The sequence below is a fragment of the Myotis yumanensis genome, unplaced genomic scaffold (genome assembly GCF_028538775.1).
Source record: "Myotis yumanensis isolate MYYU_CA2020_CCGP unplaced genomic scaffold, mMyoYum1.0.hap1 SCAF_13, whole genome shotgun sequence".
NCBI lineage: Eukaryota > Metazoa > Chordata > Mammalia > Chiroptera > Vespertilionidae > Myotis > Myotis yumanensis.
The window spans coordinates 42,730,012-42,746,278 of NW_027223764.1; the positions used below are offsets into that span (position 1 = coordinate 42,730,012).

At 58.0% G+C, this 16,267-nt stretch overlaps 1 protein-coding gene across 2 annotated transcripts in view; it reads left to right on the forward strand.

The window, feature by feature from the left end:
• Positions 1–16,267, forward strand: part of CDH23 (cadherin related 23) — a 355,887-nt gene that overhangs the window by 248,269 nt on the left and 91,351 nt on the right. For both annotated transcript variants that reach the window (XM_070432922.1, XM_070432923.1), the window contains exons 22-27: positions 1,725–1,914; positions 2,213–2,358; positions 5,269–5,488; positions 6,386–6,538; positions 11,173–11,286; positions 14,049–14,197. In XM_070432922.1, the coding sequence (XP_070289023.1) occupies positions 1,725–1,914; positions 2,213–2,358; positions 5,269–5,488; positions 6,386–6,538; positions 11,173–11,286; positions 14,049–14,197 (972 nt within the window). The remainder of the gene's footprint in view (positions 1–1,724; positions 1,915–2,212; positions 2,359–5,268; positions 5,489–6,385; positions 6,539–11,172; positions 11,287–14,048; positions 14,198–16,267) is intronic.

The following is a 16,267-nucleotide window of genomic DNA, read 5'->3' on the forward strand; positions in this document are numbered from 1 at the left end:
CTCCTGTCAGTGCAGGGTGACTGGGTCCCCCTCATGGAGGCTGGGCAGACTGAGGCAGCATGCCCAGCGCGGCGGGCTCCTCAGGCCTGGAGGGCTGCTCCCTTACGCCCGGCCCTTTGGGGCAGCAAGGCTGGGAAGGGAGGGGCTGGGCTGAGCAGTTGGGGATGGGAGCAGGGTTGTGTCCCCCTCCAAAGCAGAGAAGCCAGGAGCGGCTCAGGGTCCGATGCCAGCATCGGCCTCTCTCCCGGGCCTCCCAGGGCTCGGGGGAAGATGGGAGCCCTTGGCCACAGAGGCCCATCTGTCTGTTCTGGTCCGGTGGCCCCAGAGATGCCTCGGCTGGGGATTAAGCCAGAGGAGGGACAGATTCTGCTGCCAAAGCACAAAAGGCCCCACACTGAGGAAGATGAAGGAGCTGACGAGGCGGGGCTGTCATCGCCAAGTGTCCTGGAGTGAAAAATGACAGTGTCCTGATGCGGCCCCGGGGACTGCGGTCACCCCTGCCCCCACCTCCTTGTCCACCTCCTTGTCCACCTCTGGGGCTGCAGTGGCCCCTGTAGCACAGGGCAGGGGCGAGCTGAAGAGTGGGCACCACTGCTTCCCTGGGGCCCTGGGGGCGGCTGGATGGCCACAAGGCTGGTGCTGTGTGACCTTAAGTCTGGCTGTGCCTCTCTGAGTTCTGCTTTCCCCTCAGGGCAGGTAGATGGCTAAGAAGTTCCCTGCAGACCACATGGGCGTGGGGAGCTAGGAGAGCAGGTGGGAGGGGGGATGTGGCCCTAGGTCAGGACAGCACTGAGGCCAGCCAGTCCCTCCTTGGGGTGGGGATATAAGGGGGAACCAAGGAGGCTGGAAGGTTAAAGGGTCCAGAGTGTCTGGGACTCCTGCCCCATGACACCCTCCCCGCCCCACCCCCCACCCCCGCCCGGGAGATGGCATCCCCTACCTACAGGGAGCCAGCCCCATCCCTCCTCCAGCATCCCCTCCCCAGCCCCAGACTGTCCCAACTGGCTGGGACCCACCCTCCAGACTGGCTGGCTTGCCCGTGGCTCCCTTCCCGTGCCCTGTCATTCTTGGTGTCACAGAGGCCTTATCCTTTTCAAAGTGCCCCACAATCCAAAGCTCCAAAGGAATGAAAAGAGGATTTGATGACGAGGAACCCAGTTCCCAAATCCAGGCTTACAAATCCTGCTAAAAGCTCAGCCTCGGGTTTCCAGCCCCTCCCAGCCTCACCCCGAATTCCATCATTATGGACTTCCTGGGGCCCCTGTCTTCCCAGAGCCCACACACCTGTTACCCCACATGTTCGGATGTCCTGGTAGTAAGGGGCCCAGAACCTCTTCCAGGCTAGGAGACTGGGAGCCTCGCTGGACCTCATCTGTGAAATGGGCATAATTATAGGTCTCCGCCTCACCAGGCTGTTGACAGTCTGTGGAGAGGGCCTGGCGTTTACGAGAGACTGGGGGCCTCTGTGAGCTGGTGTGTGTGCTAGGTGTTGCCTTTAGGGTCAGAAGACCGAGGCTAAGTGGGGGACGGGGCTTACCTAAGGCCCACACTAGGGTTGAAGCCAAGGAGCCCAGGACTTCCACTGCTGATTCATCCTCTGACCTTCCTCCTCCCAAACCCCGTGGGCCTCCCTGCTCAAGCCAGGAGGGAGCCCCACTGCCTGGGTCTGAGTGGGGAGCCCAGGACTGGCCTGTGAGCTCAGACAACGCCCCCGCTCCCGGCAGGTGGTGGCCGTGGACCCGGACCTGGGGGAGAACGGCACCCTGGTGTACAGCATCCAGCCGCCTAACAAGTTCTACAGCATCAACAGCAGCACGGGCAAGATCCGCACCACCCACGTCATGCTGGACCGGGAGAACCCCGACCCCCACGAGGCCGAGCTCATGCGCAAGATCATCATCTCCGTCACGGACTGTACGTCCCTCACGCCCTCACCGCCCCACACCTGGGCTGGGGCCCTGGACCACTCCTGTCCTCTGGGGCTCCCGGGCCCCCTCAGGAGGGCTGTCACTAAGAGTGGAGTAACACCCACGGCCCAGTGGAGACCCTCCCCAGAGCACCCTCAGGGGGCAGAGGGGATTAGGGGTGCCAGGCCCAGGCTGCTCCCTGGAGGGGTCACTGAGCCTGCCCCTCTCCCCACTCGTCTCCTCCCTGGCCTTTTTCTCCTGCACCCCTTTTTTCCTCTCCTTTCCCCCCTCCCTGAACCCCCCAGGTGGCAGGCCCCCTCTGAGAGCTACCAGCAGTGCCACAGTGTTTGTGAACCTCTTGGACCTCAATGACAACGACCCCATCTTTCAAAACCTGCCTTTTGTGGCCGAGGTACTCGAAGGCACCCCTGCGGGGGTCTCCGTCTACCAGGTGAGCTTCTCTCTCCGACCTGAGAGGCTGCTGTCTGTCTCCCTCAGCTCGTCCTGACGAGCCAGCGATGGGCAGCAGGGGCCAGCCTCGTGCTGAGCGCTTGGCAGGGGCAAGTCGGGAGGCCAGCCCAGACCACAATCTCCCAGAATCCAAGACAGGACACATCTGTGCCAGGCGTGGAGAGCCAGTGTTCTGAGAGACGGGGCTGGAAGGCTTCCTGGAGGAGGAGGCTCTTGAGCTGGGTCTTGAAGGACACGTGGATTTGGAGAGGTGGAGGGACAGGACCACAGGAGATGGACAAAGTCAGAAACAGAGGGAGGGGGAGAGGGAGGCAGGCAGAGAGAATCCTGGGAAGCCAGATCAGAGAGTTTCTCGGGTCCTGATTATAGGGGTCTAGCCCCAAACCCTCAATACTCCAAGCCTGTAGGTGGTTCTAGAACACTGAGAAGGTTGGACGTGTGTAGTCCATGAGTCCTGCCTCCATAGGGCAGCCCCTCTCCTGTGCTTGCCTGTAAACGCCCAGGTAGCTTCACACGGTGGATGGGATTCTCCCTATTTTGTAAGAAACTTGGGAAACTCGCCCAAGATCCTGTGGCCAAGAAGGAGTAGGGCCTAATGTTGAACCCAGCCCCTCGGCCTCCTGCGCCACCACCCTGCTGGTCAGGGAGGCCCTGAGGTGCTGGTTCCGGGGAGATGATGCCCTTTTAGAAACCCAAAGGCCCTTACAATCAAGAGCGTGGGCTTTGGAGCCTGACCAGTAGGGGGTGTGGATCCCAGTGCCACTGCCTGTGTGCTGGGTGACTCGGAATAAGTAACTTAATCTCTCTGAGCCTCCGTTTTATCACCTGTGAAATGGGGATCATAATAGTACCTGCCTGGCTGAGCTGTAGGGATTCAGCCAGACACAGTGGAAAGCAGCCCGGCACTTCAACTGTGGGGAATGCATGGTAGCTGATGTGCTCATGCTGTGTCTACGGTGAGCGTTAATACCTGAGAGACGGGATCCGGGGGCAAAGGGTTAGCCTGATCCCATTCAGAGAAGAAGACCGGGTGTTCGTCAAGATGCCAGAGTGGTAGCCTTGGCAATGCCCTGCAGGCCCACTGTGCCTCAGTTTCTTCATCTATAAAAGGAGATCAATAGTGTTCTTTGACGGGTTCCAGAGAGCATTAAGTCTCTTTAGCAGAATATTCTCCCCAAACTCCCAGCAGGGGGAGCCTTGATCCAGGGAACAGCAGCCAGTCCCAGAGGCGAAGTCCCCAGATAGGAGAGGTGTTGGGGGGCGGGGGGGGGGGGGGGGGGGGGGGGCGGATGAGCCCTAAACCTGGTTCTCCAGGACTCACAGAGGAAGGAGAGGCCCCCCAGCACAGCCTCTGAGTTCACAGAGGAGCTGGTTCAGAACCGTGAGGTGGTTGAAGGAGCTGGGAGAGTGTCATTTGGAAACAGTCTTCGGATGCAGGAAGAGGGTTCTAGCTTGAGGTGTGTGGTTCCCAGGCTCCCTCTACAACCTCAGCCAATAATGGTTTCTGCTGGATGTGCAGAACGTTCTCAAGGGACTAGAGCTGTGAGCATAACAATCCAGAAGGAATGAGCCCTCCATCCAGGGAAGCATTCAAGCTGAGTCTGGACACCCTCTTGTCCAGCTTGCTGGTGTGAATTAGACCAGATGACCTTGCCATTGCCTTTCAGTCCTGAGAGCCTTGTCTTGACGCAAAGCTCTTATTTTAGTTATTATTACATATTTATTTCAAACGTCTTGGATTCTCTTTCATAAAAATTTCAACATATCAGGGAGGGTCTTGAGTCAGGATCTCTCGCAAGAACTGGAAGTGCAGCTGGGAAGAGTGTAGGGATTTGGGAGGAGACGTGCAATGGTTTTTTCTATTTTATTTTTTTTAAAATATATTTTAATTGATATTTTTAGATAGAGAGGGAGAGAGAGAGAGATAGAAACATTGATATGAGAGACACATTGATCAGCTGCCTCCTGCACACCGCCCCCCCCCCCATTGGGGATCAAACCTGCCCTGACCAGGAATCGAACCCAGGACCTCTTGGCTCACCAGCCAGGCTCAATGGCTTTTAAATAAATCAAATCTGCCGAGGCCGGTTTGGCTCAGTGGATAGAGCGTCGGCCTGCGGACTGAAGGGTCCCAGGTTCGATTCCGGTCAAGGGCATGTACCTGGGTTGCGGGCACATCTCCAGTAGGAGATGTGCAGGAGGCAGCTGATCGATGTTTCTCTCTCATCGATGTTTCTGACTCTCTATCTCTCTCCCTTCCTCTCTGTAGAAAATCAATAAAATATATTTTTAAAAAAAATAAAAAATAAAAAATAAATCAAATCTTCAAATAACTTTTAAAAATGGGCCCTGATATCATCTTATTTTCGTTGTTGTCTTACAAATCAAAGCAAAGCAGAAGGCGGGGGTCCTGGCAGCTGGGCATTGTCTGTAGTTGAGCCCACACGATCGAGGGAGTCTGAGCAGGATCGGCTGCTCTGAGCCACGGTCTCGGGGCTGGAGGGTGAGGGCGACTGCCACACACTGCAGGGTTTGGAGGGTCCGAGCCAGGTACGGTGAACCTGGGATGCTTCCTACCTGGGAAAGCAGGGTTCTGAAGGGGGAAAGTTGTGGGGACTGGGCTCTTGTTCTAAAACATCCCTTCCCACCCCACCTCCGGCCCCACTTGGAGCGTCTGGCACCTTCTAGCTCTGAGATGCTGCCCCTTAGAGAGCACCTGGCAGGGTGCGTTGGGGGCAGTGGCCCGGCCTGAGGCTCTCTGGGGGAGCAGGTGTGTCCGGCTAGAAGTGAGCATAGGTCCGTGGGAAGGAGGGAAGGAGGGGACACCTCTCGGGGGAGAAGCATCAGTCCTGGTGTCCCCACTCCTCACGCGGCCCCTCTCCTCCCTCAGGTGGTAGCCATCGACCTGGACGAGGGCCTGAATGGGCTGGTGTCCTACCGCATGCAGGTGGGCATGCCCCGCATGGACTTCCTCATCAACAGCAGCAGCGGTGTGGTGGTCACCACCACCGAGCTGGACCGCGAGCGCATCGCCCAGTACCAGCTGCGGGTGGTGGCCACTGATGCGGGCACGCCCACCAAGAGCTCCACCAGCACGCTCACCATCCGAGGTGAGAGCGCGGCTGCTCCTGCTGGGTGCTGAGCACATGGGCGGCGTGGGGAGCCTGCATGTCCCCCTGCTGTCCAAGTGGGCACAGGCCATCTTGCCAATGGGGTCTCACCTGGAGCCATTCAGCACAGCAGAGCCTTCCCTTCTCCACCAAGTGGAAAAGCCAGCGAGCCACCCTCTCCCCACCTGGCCACAGCTCAGTGTCCCGGAGCCCAGGAGAGTGGGCGGCCTGGACCCACTGCCAAGGCCCCCTTCTTTGGGCCCGGCCACAGCAGAGAGGGCTTGGACGGGACGGGGCCCTCGGGGTCAGGAACAGGCTGGGCAGGTGGCAGGGCCCTCTCTCCTTTGAGGCCCGAGTTTTTATTTGGAGATGCAAAGGGACCCTTCCCCTCCCGCGTGCCTGGAACCTCCATGGACAGGGGTCGCCCTGGGAGGAGGGCAGCTGGGATTCCCAGCCCTGAGACTCCCCCTCCCCTCAGCCCTCTCCATCATGGCCGCAGTCTCCACCCTCTACCGGGGTGGGGCCGAGGAGGGCCACTATTCTCACCCACTCCGGCTACATCTTTAATTTTCGCAACAGAACTGGTACATGGGCATGAGCTGTTGCCAGAGGGCCAGGAATAGCCCTGAAATAAGTGTCGAGTGTAATGGGCAAGAGGTGGCCTGCTCCCTGGGACAGCATGAGCAGCAGCCTCGGGGGACAGGGACTGCCGGAGGGTGTGGGGTTCTGGTCAGCTCTGTCCTGGCCCAGCCAGTGCGGGGCCCTCGGCTCACGACTGGGAGGTACTGACTCCTAGGAAACCCATTTCCCATCGGGCTGTGGTGTGAGCCATGCCTTGGAGCTGGGTGGGCTGGCACAGCAGCCAGGCCCAGCCCCGTGTGCCGACTCTGCCCGCAGTGCTGGACGTGAACGACGAGACGCCCACCTTCTTCCCGGCCGTGTACAACGTCTCCGTGTCCGAGGACGTGCCGCGGGATTTCCGCGTGGTCTGGCTGAACTGCACCGACAACGACGTGGGCCTCAACGCCGAGCTCAGCTACTTCATCACAGGTGCGGCCCTGCCACCCCCTCCCAGGTGCTCTGCCTGCTGGGCTGGGGCCAGGGGAGGGGGAAGAGACCCCAGCTGGCCATCGGTTAGCCCCTGCTAGAGCCTCCCTGAGGATTTGCTCTTGGCTTTGCCCAAGGGCTTTGGAGCTGGGTCCCCAGGGGCCTCCTGAAGCTCATAGGGGTGAGAGGACTTACCAAGGTTCAGTCTAGAGGGAGGTGGAGCCAGTGACTCCTGGGAGGAGCCCTGCTCCCCACACCCCGAGTTAGGGTGATGAAGCAGACTGGAGGAACATGGCCTTGTCCTTCTCTGGGGGCCCTTCCCTTAAGAAGAGAATTCCCCTTCGTTTAGAGCAGCAGTTCTCAACCTGTGGGTCGTGTCCCCTTTGGGGGTCGAACGACCCTTTCACAGGGGTCGCCTAAGACCATCGGAAAACACATATATAATTACATATTATTTTTGTGATCAATCACCATGCTTTAATTATGTTCAATTTGTAACAATGAAAATACATCCTGCATACCAGATATTTACATTACAATTCATAACAGTAGCAAAATTACAGTTATGAAGTAGCAATGAAAATAATTTTATGTTGGGGGTCACCACAACATGAGGAACTGTATGAAAGGGTCGTGGCATTAGGAAGGTTGAGAACCACTGGTTTAGAGGCAGATGGTATAGATCTCTCTAAATGAAATAGTTTTAGCTCAGAATGTCAAGTTGCCACCACTTGAAGAGCTGTGCAGAAATATTATAAGGAGCCGTGATCGATGAGTGGTGTCTGCCATGACAGTAGGCTTTGTGGAGGCAGCATGCCGTGTGTTAGTCATTCCTGGATTAGAACAGTGTCCCAGCATGCTTCAGTCGGTGGAGTCCCTGAGGCGCTGGCATGCGTGTGGATGGGGGATAGGCCTTTCACATTCCTGAGCCCTCCCTTGGCCATTTTACTGGTTCAGTCTTCCTGCAGCCGTATCACACACATGTTCATATGCACAAATGTGCGTGCACACATCTACAACACTCATACCAGTGTCCCTGGCGCCTCTTCCCTAAAACAAGGAATCCTGGGCTCGCAGCCCATCTACAACTTGCTGCACCAAGATGACCTCCCAGCCCTCAGCCTCTCTCTCCCTTTCAGGTGCTTTCCTCCTTTCCCTCCATAAAGGGGTCCACCCCCCTCAGGCCCTCTCTTCCCAGTCTGGTCCTCCAGACTGCCCTGGGGAGGCTCAGTTATCAAGACCCCACACACGGCACCAGCGTGGTTCAGCCCCACCACGGCTTGTGTCTTAGTTCCTCCCCTGCCCCCTCGGAGCCAGATTGGGGAGCCGATACTGGAGACTTGAGGGCAGGGGTTTCCCCAGGGGCAACCATGTCAGAACAAGGGAGCGTGTGGCACCAGCCCCCAGGATGACTTCCCTGAGGTGGCCTGTTCCTGCTCACCCGAGAGCCCTCCCAGCCCTGGGATTCTCAGATTTTAATTTTGCACCTTCTTCGAGGAGCCTGCAGTGTCCTGTTCCCAGGTAGCCCAAATCCAGTGCAGTGGCGCCCTCTGCTGCCCAGAGCACCACACTGCCTGCCAATAGCAGGGGAGGGGTCTCCACATGTTCTGGAGTCCTTTCCTGGCTCCCCGCTACTTCAGGAAGGAGACCTCACACTCCCCCACCTGCCCCAGAACCAGGAAGACTCAGTAGCACCTGTCTCCTGTCCACCTGCCCATACTTTTCACTCAAGCCTCTGGGAGCCCCTACTCAGAGAACCTGAGATCAGGGACCTGGAGAATGCTCAGCCACCCCCAAAGACCCAGGCCACATTTAAAAGCCCCAGCCCTGAGAACCAAGATGGCGGCGTAAGGTACAGAGCGGTGCGTGCTGCCTCCCACAACAACATCGAGGCTACCAACTATAAGACAAACGGCTATCATTCAGAACCATGGGAAAGCTGGCCCAGTGGAAGCTCTACAACTGTAAGGAAAGATAGAAGAGCATTGAGACTGAGTAGGTTGTGCAGAGGCTCCAAGAATGGAGGTACAGAATCGCGTGCCAGGCGGGCTGCAACTGGATGCATGGTTTTTTTCAATCGGAAGGGGCTGCAGACTCTCAAATCCACTGAGCTTGTTTGGGGCGGGATCCTGAGGTCCCAGACCCCTACAGGGAGAGGCAGGACGGCCTTGCAATGGGCCAGAGAGCAAGAGTGGCTGTCTCGCAGAGCTGCTCGCCGGCACTCGGGAACGCGAGACTCGGAGTCGCGGAGACGCCATTGCCCCTTGCTCGGCCCTGGTGATCCCCAGGGACCCCACCCTACTCAATTTACATCCCCAACCAAGCTGTGCTAGTGGCACAAAGAGAACCACCAGTGCTTTTGCAGCCCAGCCCAGCAGAATGCAGATTTCAACTACTCGCATACATAAGGGACACACTCAAGAAGCAGAATCAGGTTCGGAGGAAGCCAGAGCCGGACCCAGCTGGGTCGGCGACGTGGAACCGCTGTACCAGCAAAAGCAAAGGCAGGTCCACCAGATCCAGTCTCACATGGGACGCTGGGAGACGGCAGACAGGCAGTCTGTGCACTTGATAGAAAACGAAATCCAAGCAAGCATACCAGATATTCAGCCACCAGGAACGCCTGGAGATTTTGTCCAGAAAGGAGCTGCCCAACAAAGGACAGTATGCCAAACTTTGTGTTGCTGACACGGCCCCCATGAGGCCGAGATGGCCCCCGTGAGGCCGAGACGGCCCCCGAGAGGCTGGGACAGCCCCGGTGAGGCTGAGGCAGCTCCGGTGGGGTTGAGATGGCCCCGGTGGGGTCGAGACGGCCCCGGTGAGGTCAAAATGGCCATGGTGAGGTTGAATCGGCCCCGGTGAGGCTGAAACAGCTCTGGTGAAGCTGAAATGGCCCGGTGCAGTTGAAATGGCCCTGGTGTGGTTGAAACGGCCCCGGTGAGGTTGAAACAGCCCATGTGAGGTTGAGACGGCCCCGGTGAGGCTGAGACGGCCCCCAGTGAGGCTGGGACAGCCCCAGTGAGGTCGAAATGGCCCCGGTGAGGTTGAAACAGCCCCGGTGAGGTTGAAACGGCTCATGTGAGGCTGAGACGGCCCCGGTGAGGCTAGGATGGCCCCGGTGAGGCTGAGACGGCCCTGGTGAGGTTGAATCGGCCCTGGTGAGGTCGAGACAGCCCTGGTGAGGTTGAATCGGCCCCGGTGAGGCTGAAACGGCCCTGATGAGGCTGAGATGGCCCTGGTGAGATTGAGACGGCCCCAGTGAGGTTGAGACGGCCCATGTGAGGCTGAGGCGGCCCCTGTGAGGCTGAGGCGGCCCCTGTGAGACTGAGACGGCCCCTGGGAAGCTGAGAAAAATACCACATGAGCTCACTCATTTATGGATAATAAGGACCATTATAGTCTGATGAACAAAAATGGATACAGAGGCAGAGCAGCATTGAGCAGACTGTCAAACTACAGTGGGAACCCTGGGGAGGGTTGGGGGGCGGGGGGTAGGAGATCAACTGAAAGACTTATATGCATGCATATGAGAATAACCCATGGACATAAGACACTGAGGGGTGGGGGAAGCTGGGGGAATGTCAAGGGGGGAAAAAAGGAGACATGTGTAATACTCTTTGTAACACTTTAAGAAATAATTTTTTTTTAAAAAAGAAAATAGGAAAAAAGAAAAAGAAAAAACAGGCCCGTCTAGCAGGTTTGAAATCATGCTCTGTATCAGCAGGAAATACCAAGAGATATGGTTTCGAGAAACTTCTGTACACAGGTCACAAGGTTGTGGGGGCCTTCCATGGCAATGGGGATGTGGCTTAGTGGGCTGCAATGCTGCTGCCAGTTTGTGCTTTATTCACATGTATTACTTGGGTACAAAAAAATTTTTAAAAAGTATGAATAAGAAAAAGAAATAAAAATTAAAAAAAAATAAAAGCCCCAGCCCTGCCCTGACCAGTTTGGCTCAGTGGCTAGAGTGTCGGCCTGTGGACTGAAGACTCCCAGGTTTGATTCCGGTCAAGGGCATGTACCTTGGTTGCAGGCACATCCCCAGTAGGGGGTGTGCAGGAGGCAGCTGATCGATGTTTCTCTCTCATCGATGTTTCTAACTCTCTATCCTTCTCCCTTCCTCTCTGTAAAAGATTAATAAATATATTTAAAAAAAAAAAAAAAAAAGCCCCAGCCCAGCTTAACTGCTCAGACACCTATGGGACAGGCAGGTAACCGAATGGTGAAGGACACGGGCTGGGGAGCAAACGGCTAGACTGGAGTCCTACACCCAAATAGGTGACTCACCCAGAGCACCGCACATAACCTCATTAAAGGAGCGTGTCCTTGTCTGTGACATGGAGACAGTGATCGTGCACATGAAACAGAATGGCCCACAGTAGGTGCTCAACGAATGTCAGGTAGACCCTTCCTTGTGATTTCAGGCATTTGCACCCCCGCCTAAGCCCACTCAGGCCACACCCTCATCAGGGCCCCCCAGAACCCTCTTCTCAGGCAGCGCCGAGTAGACAGCACAGCCTTTCATCCCTGGACCACCTCTAGTCTCAGGGCTCAGAAGCAGAGGTGGGGTGCCCCCTCCCTTTCCCTAACCAGGAGCCCTGTTTCCTGACCGAAGCTTCGTTCTCTTTTGCCCACAGGTGGAAACGTGGATGGGAAGTTCAGCGTTGGCTACCGCGATGCCGTTGTGAGAACAGTGGTGAACCTGGACCGGGAGACCACGGCCGCATACACACTCGTCCTGGAGGCCATTGGTACGCACCGGCCCTCCCTGCACACCACACACGGCTGCTCTGGGCAGAGTTCACATGAGGTGTCAGGCCTTGAGCCAGCGTTTCTGCCCTGATGCCAGTGGAGAAAGGGCGGCCAGACACCGACATGTTACTGAGTACTTTCCAGGCATGAGGCTCAGTGCCCGGTGCTATATGCACGCCACTAAGATGGTGTGGTGGGAGTCACATGAGAGCCAAATGAAAGGCCAGCATGTGGACAAATCACTGCAGAACCAGGCCAAACAAAGCAGAAAGGGAGGAGGGTCGACCCAAGAGCAGCGGCACAAAGGGTGGTGGAAATGTGGTGGTGGGAGGGGTGTGACCAAAGAAGGCTTCTTGGAGGAGGTGGCATCAGGGAATACCATTGGATCAGTTAGTTGCAAATTTTAAAATAAACTGACTTCAGGAATATGAGTTCACAGAACCAGTCTGCCAGGAGGTAGATGGAACTTCAGGTATGACGATCTGGTGCTCAGGGGATGCCACCAGGCCTCAAACTCCCTTTGTGGCCTGGCTCTGCCTCTGCCTCGCATGGAGACAAATGGCTGCTGCAGCCCTGGCCTCAATCCTCTCGGGTTCAAGTGTAGCAGCAGGAGATAGCACTTGTCTCTTCCCAGTCTCCCAGCGGAAGCCTGGGAGGAGCTCTGATTAGTTCCACCTGCCCCAGTGTCTGTCCCTGACCCCTTGGTCATGGCCAAGAGGGTGAGGTGTGCTGGTGGCTTAGGCCTAAATCGCATGCCTGTTCCTGGAGCAGGGGGTGCAGGGAGGGGGGCAGTCAGACTCACCTGGAACCCCAGGCCTCAGAGGCAGCAGGGTGGTTCTTGGAGCAACCTTCGGGGCATGGACTTACCTAAGGGCAGGACGGTGCTTATGGGGAGAAATGAGGCAGGCCCACCACCAGCTTGAGGGCCAGGTGAGGTTTCAGTACCAGGAGAAGCAGGGAGGGCATTCAGGCAGAGGAGCCAGCCCATGCAAGGGCCTGGAGGTGGGACAGAGCATGTGTGTGTGTGTGTGTGTGTGTGTGTGTGTGTGTGTGTGTGTCCCCTTTGCTCTCTTTAGTGTGGCATAGATTGGGGAAGGGACTGCGATCAGGTAGAGGCAGCAGTGGAGGCCTGCATGTTAGACTGGAAGTTTGGGCTTCAGTTTCCAGGCAGCAGGAGCCCCTGGGGGCTCTGGGTGGGAAGGAGGGCATGATGAGACCTCTGCCTCCCAGCGGGCCCTGGCCCTCCCAGAAGCACCCAGTTTAGTGTTTGCACTGAGCTCTGGGTGGAAAGGGAATGTGCTCTCTGGCCTCACTCTTTCCAGCGCAGTCCCTCCCCAGCTGCCCACGCCCACACGCATCTTCCCTCTGCCTTGCTCTGCTCCCACCCTGGGCAGCCACCCCGCCCTCTGGGGACCCATCTCCCCACTGAGTCCAGCCTTCATGATGAGCACTGGCTAGCAGGACAGGGCTCAGGCTCCAGCCTTTTATGGGCCTGCCAGCTCACACTGTCCCCAGCCGGGGCAAGTAAGCGCGACCCCCAAGGTGGGAGGAGGAGATGACTCAGGCTGGGCGACTGCATCCCAGCAGTGTCAGCTGGCCTGGGGAAGAGTCACCACTGGTCCTCAGGCAACTCTCACTGCCCAGCAGAAACCTGGGAGGAGCTCTGGGGTGACTGTCCTTGCCGAGACATGCAGCTTGGTCACAGCTGCTTCCTCCAGGAAGAATGATTCAACAGCTGCCCTGGGGCTGAGCCACCTCCCCAGCTCAGCTTCCTGCAGGGAGCTGAAGGGAAGGACCCCCAGCTACCTTAGGCTTAGAAATCCAGCAGGGCCCACATCCCGGAGTGTAGCGGGCCCATCGACCACGTCCACCCCTTAAGCATGTTTGACCCATCTCGTGTTTCATATTGAATGACCGTTGTGAACATTTAAAAATCAGGTTTTATTTAAAAGCTCATGTTCAATTTCTCTTGAGAAATCAGATCTAGTGTCCCTGGGCCACACTCTGCCCATCCCCTGTGTATGGCAGGGGGGCAGCGGCCTTGAGGCGGGCCCACCTGATAGCAGCTGGGTTTGTGACCTCAGTACCCGAATCTGTTTCCTGGGTCTGCTGTGACAAAGTACCACAAAGTCGGGGGCTTCAAAGAGCAGAAATGGATCCCCTCGTGGCTCTGGGGCCAGAAGTTAAGTTAAGGGTCAGCAGGGCCACATTCCCTCCCGAGGCTCCAGGGAGAACCCGTCCTTGGCTCTGCTGGGGCCTGGTGGCTCCACATGTTCTGGGCTTGTGGCCGCAGGATCCGGGCTCTCCCTCCAACTTCAGGTGGCCTTCTCCTCTCTCGGCTCTCCCTCTGCCTTTCTCTGAGAGGGACCCTTGGCATTGGACGTAGAGCTCACATGATAACCCAGGACGTGTCATCTCTAAGTCCTTAACCTGATTACCTCTTCAAAGACCCTTTTCCCAATAAGTTTACATTCACAGGTTCCCAGGGACTTGACGTGAGCATATCTTTTGGGGGCCACCATCCAGCCCCTTCACGCCTCAGCTCCCTCCTCTGTAAAACAGGAATAATCACAACAGCACCTGCTGCACAGGCTGCTTGAGAGACAGAGGGACACACTAGATGTCGTTAGCGTCATTCCTAATCTAGGAAGGAAAAGAGCCGGCCGCAGGGACCATTGTCGCTGGGGTGAGCAGGGCATGTGCCCAGGAAATTTGCCCCCCAGGCCGCAGCTAACAGCCCATCCTCCATCACCTCCCACAGACAACGGCCCGGTGGGCAAGCGGCGCACGGGCACCGCCACCGTGTTCGTCACGGTCCTGGACGTGAATGACAACCGGCCCATCTTCCTGCAGAGCAGCTACGAGGCCAGTGTCCCCGAGGACATCCCTGAGGGCCACAGCATCGTGCAGGTAGGTGGTGGCTGGTGGGCTGGGGGCAGGCAGGGCCGCACTCGGGTCTGAGTGCGCGCTCAGTGGCATCGTGGTGGGGAGGGATGGAAACAGGAGTGAGCCCAGCTGCTGCCCCGGAGTAGCCAGTGCCGTGGGGAAGGGGGACCCAGGCCCCCTCCTCCCTGGGACAGAGTAGGGCCCCAGGTTACTATGTAATCAGGGACAGGGCCCTGGCTCCGCCCCAAAACACAGAAAGAAGGCGTTGGCCCCCTCTTCTCCCTCCTCCCCGCAGCACTCGCCTTGTCCCACCCCACCCAGGTGGGCCTTTCAGAGCAGAGAGGAGATGACCTTGTTGCATTTTCCCCGGAAAGGAGTTGAGGAGGGAGCCAGGGCCCAGCGCTGCCCAGAACAGAGTGGCTTTCATGGGCCCTTGGCCGAAGCTCCTCTCCTAGGAAGCAACCAGGCACAAGAAGAAAGGGGGCTGACGCAGAGGGAGAGGGGGGCCTGGAAGTGGGGCCCGGGCCCTCCCAGCACCCAGAGGCCTCTGCGCGGAGGGTTGGGGCGGGGGGGAATGAATTACCCTCTTCATCCGCTGCAAGCGTTTCCAGCTTGGAGGCTGAGCCAAACACAGCAAAACTGGGCCTGTCCGCTGCGGCAGGCTCTGGACTTGGGAGGCTGGGGTTGCGCCCAACACCCTGCCTCGGGACTAGGAGGAGGCAGGAAAGCGCTGGGAGCAGGGTGCTGACGCCCAGAGGCACCAAGAGTCCAGAAAACCACGGGGATTTACAAGGGCCTGGCTGGTTCCCGGAGGAGGAGGGAGGTTCTCTCCCTCGGGATCTGCTCCTGGGGGCTTGGAGAGCCCCTCCCCGCTGGCCGAAAACCTCCCACCCTGGGGTATGGCCAGGCCTTTCCTTCTCCCTCAGGCCTCAGGGCAGCCTCACCCCCCACCCTGGGTCTCCAGGAAGAGAACTCGTAGTGCCAAGCAGGGCACCTGGCCAGGGGGTGGCATGGGGGACTGACTGTAGGAGGAATTCGTCCTGGGATGTCTCAGGGAGGCCCGGGGGGTGGAGGGGGAGGGAGTTACAGCCTGTTGGGAGGGGGCCTGCCCCACTTTCTAAACCCAAAGGATCGGTTTCTATTACACAACACTCCGCAGACCAGTCCGAGACCTGCCAGGCATGTGGGCAGCCCAGTTCTCCCCCTTCCTCGGGGCGAGATGCAGGCACCGGCTTCTCCCGGAAGTTCCCATCCAAGCAGGACTGGGACGTCATCCCGACCTGGAGGAAGGGGCATGGGCCTCTCCACTGGGCCTGCTTGCAGAGGGAGCTGCTCCCTGGGGCGTCTGAGGGAAGACAGGACTCCTTAGGCTTTGGGGCAGGTGGATGTACCCAGATGGGCCCTCCCTTCACTCAGTAACCAGCCTCATACTTCCGTGCCCCAGCGGGTGGAGCCCAGTGAGGGGCTGGGCGCAGTCTCGCCCTCTGTAAGCTCCCAGGCAGAGGTGCGTGGCTTTGTGCAGCCAGCACTAGGGAGCAGCGATGGTTTGGGAGCTGGGAGGAGTGGGACCAGAGCTCACTCGTTGAGAAGACCTGGCCAGCTGCATTGTGGGTCATAGCGGGGTGGAGGCGGGCAGCCCCATGGCCAAGCATGAGATGACCCTGGCCGGCCCCTCAGACCCCCCTCTTCCCATTCTCCAAGTGTGGGAGCCAACCACAGCACAGAGCCCTGGCTTTGGGAGGAGAAGGGAGAGTTAGGGAGTCTGAGAAGCCCGCCCTCCGTGGGATTGCTTAGACAGGTAGCCAGTCAATGAAGCAATCACCCAAAAGATAGAACCCCGGTGTGGTCCAGGCTGTAAGTCCCATAGCTGTCCTGGAGAAGTCTGGACCCTCCCGCCGCCTTCCCTGGGTGAGGCGTGGAGCCACTATGCTGTGTCCACAGAGCCCAGGTGGCATCACCTTCAGTGGCTGGCAGTGCCTCCTGCCACTCTGACACAGCACCGGCCTGGCTTCTGCAGGAAGGGTTAACCCAGTGGTTCTCAACCTTCTGGCCCTTTAAATACAGTTCCTCATGTTGTGACCCAACCATAAAATT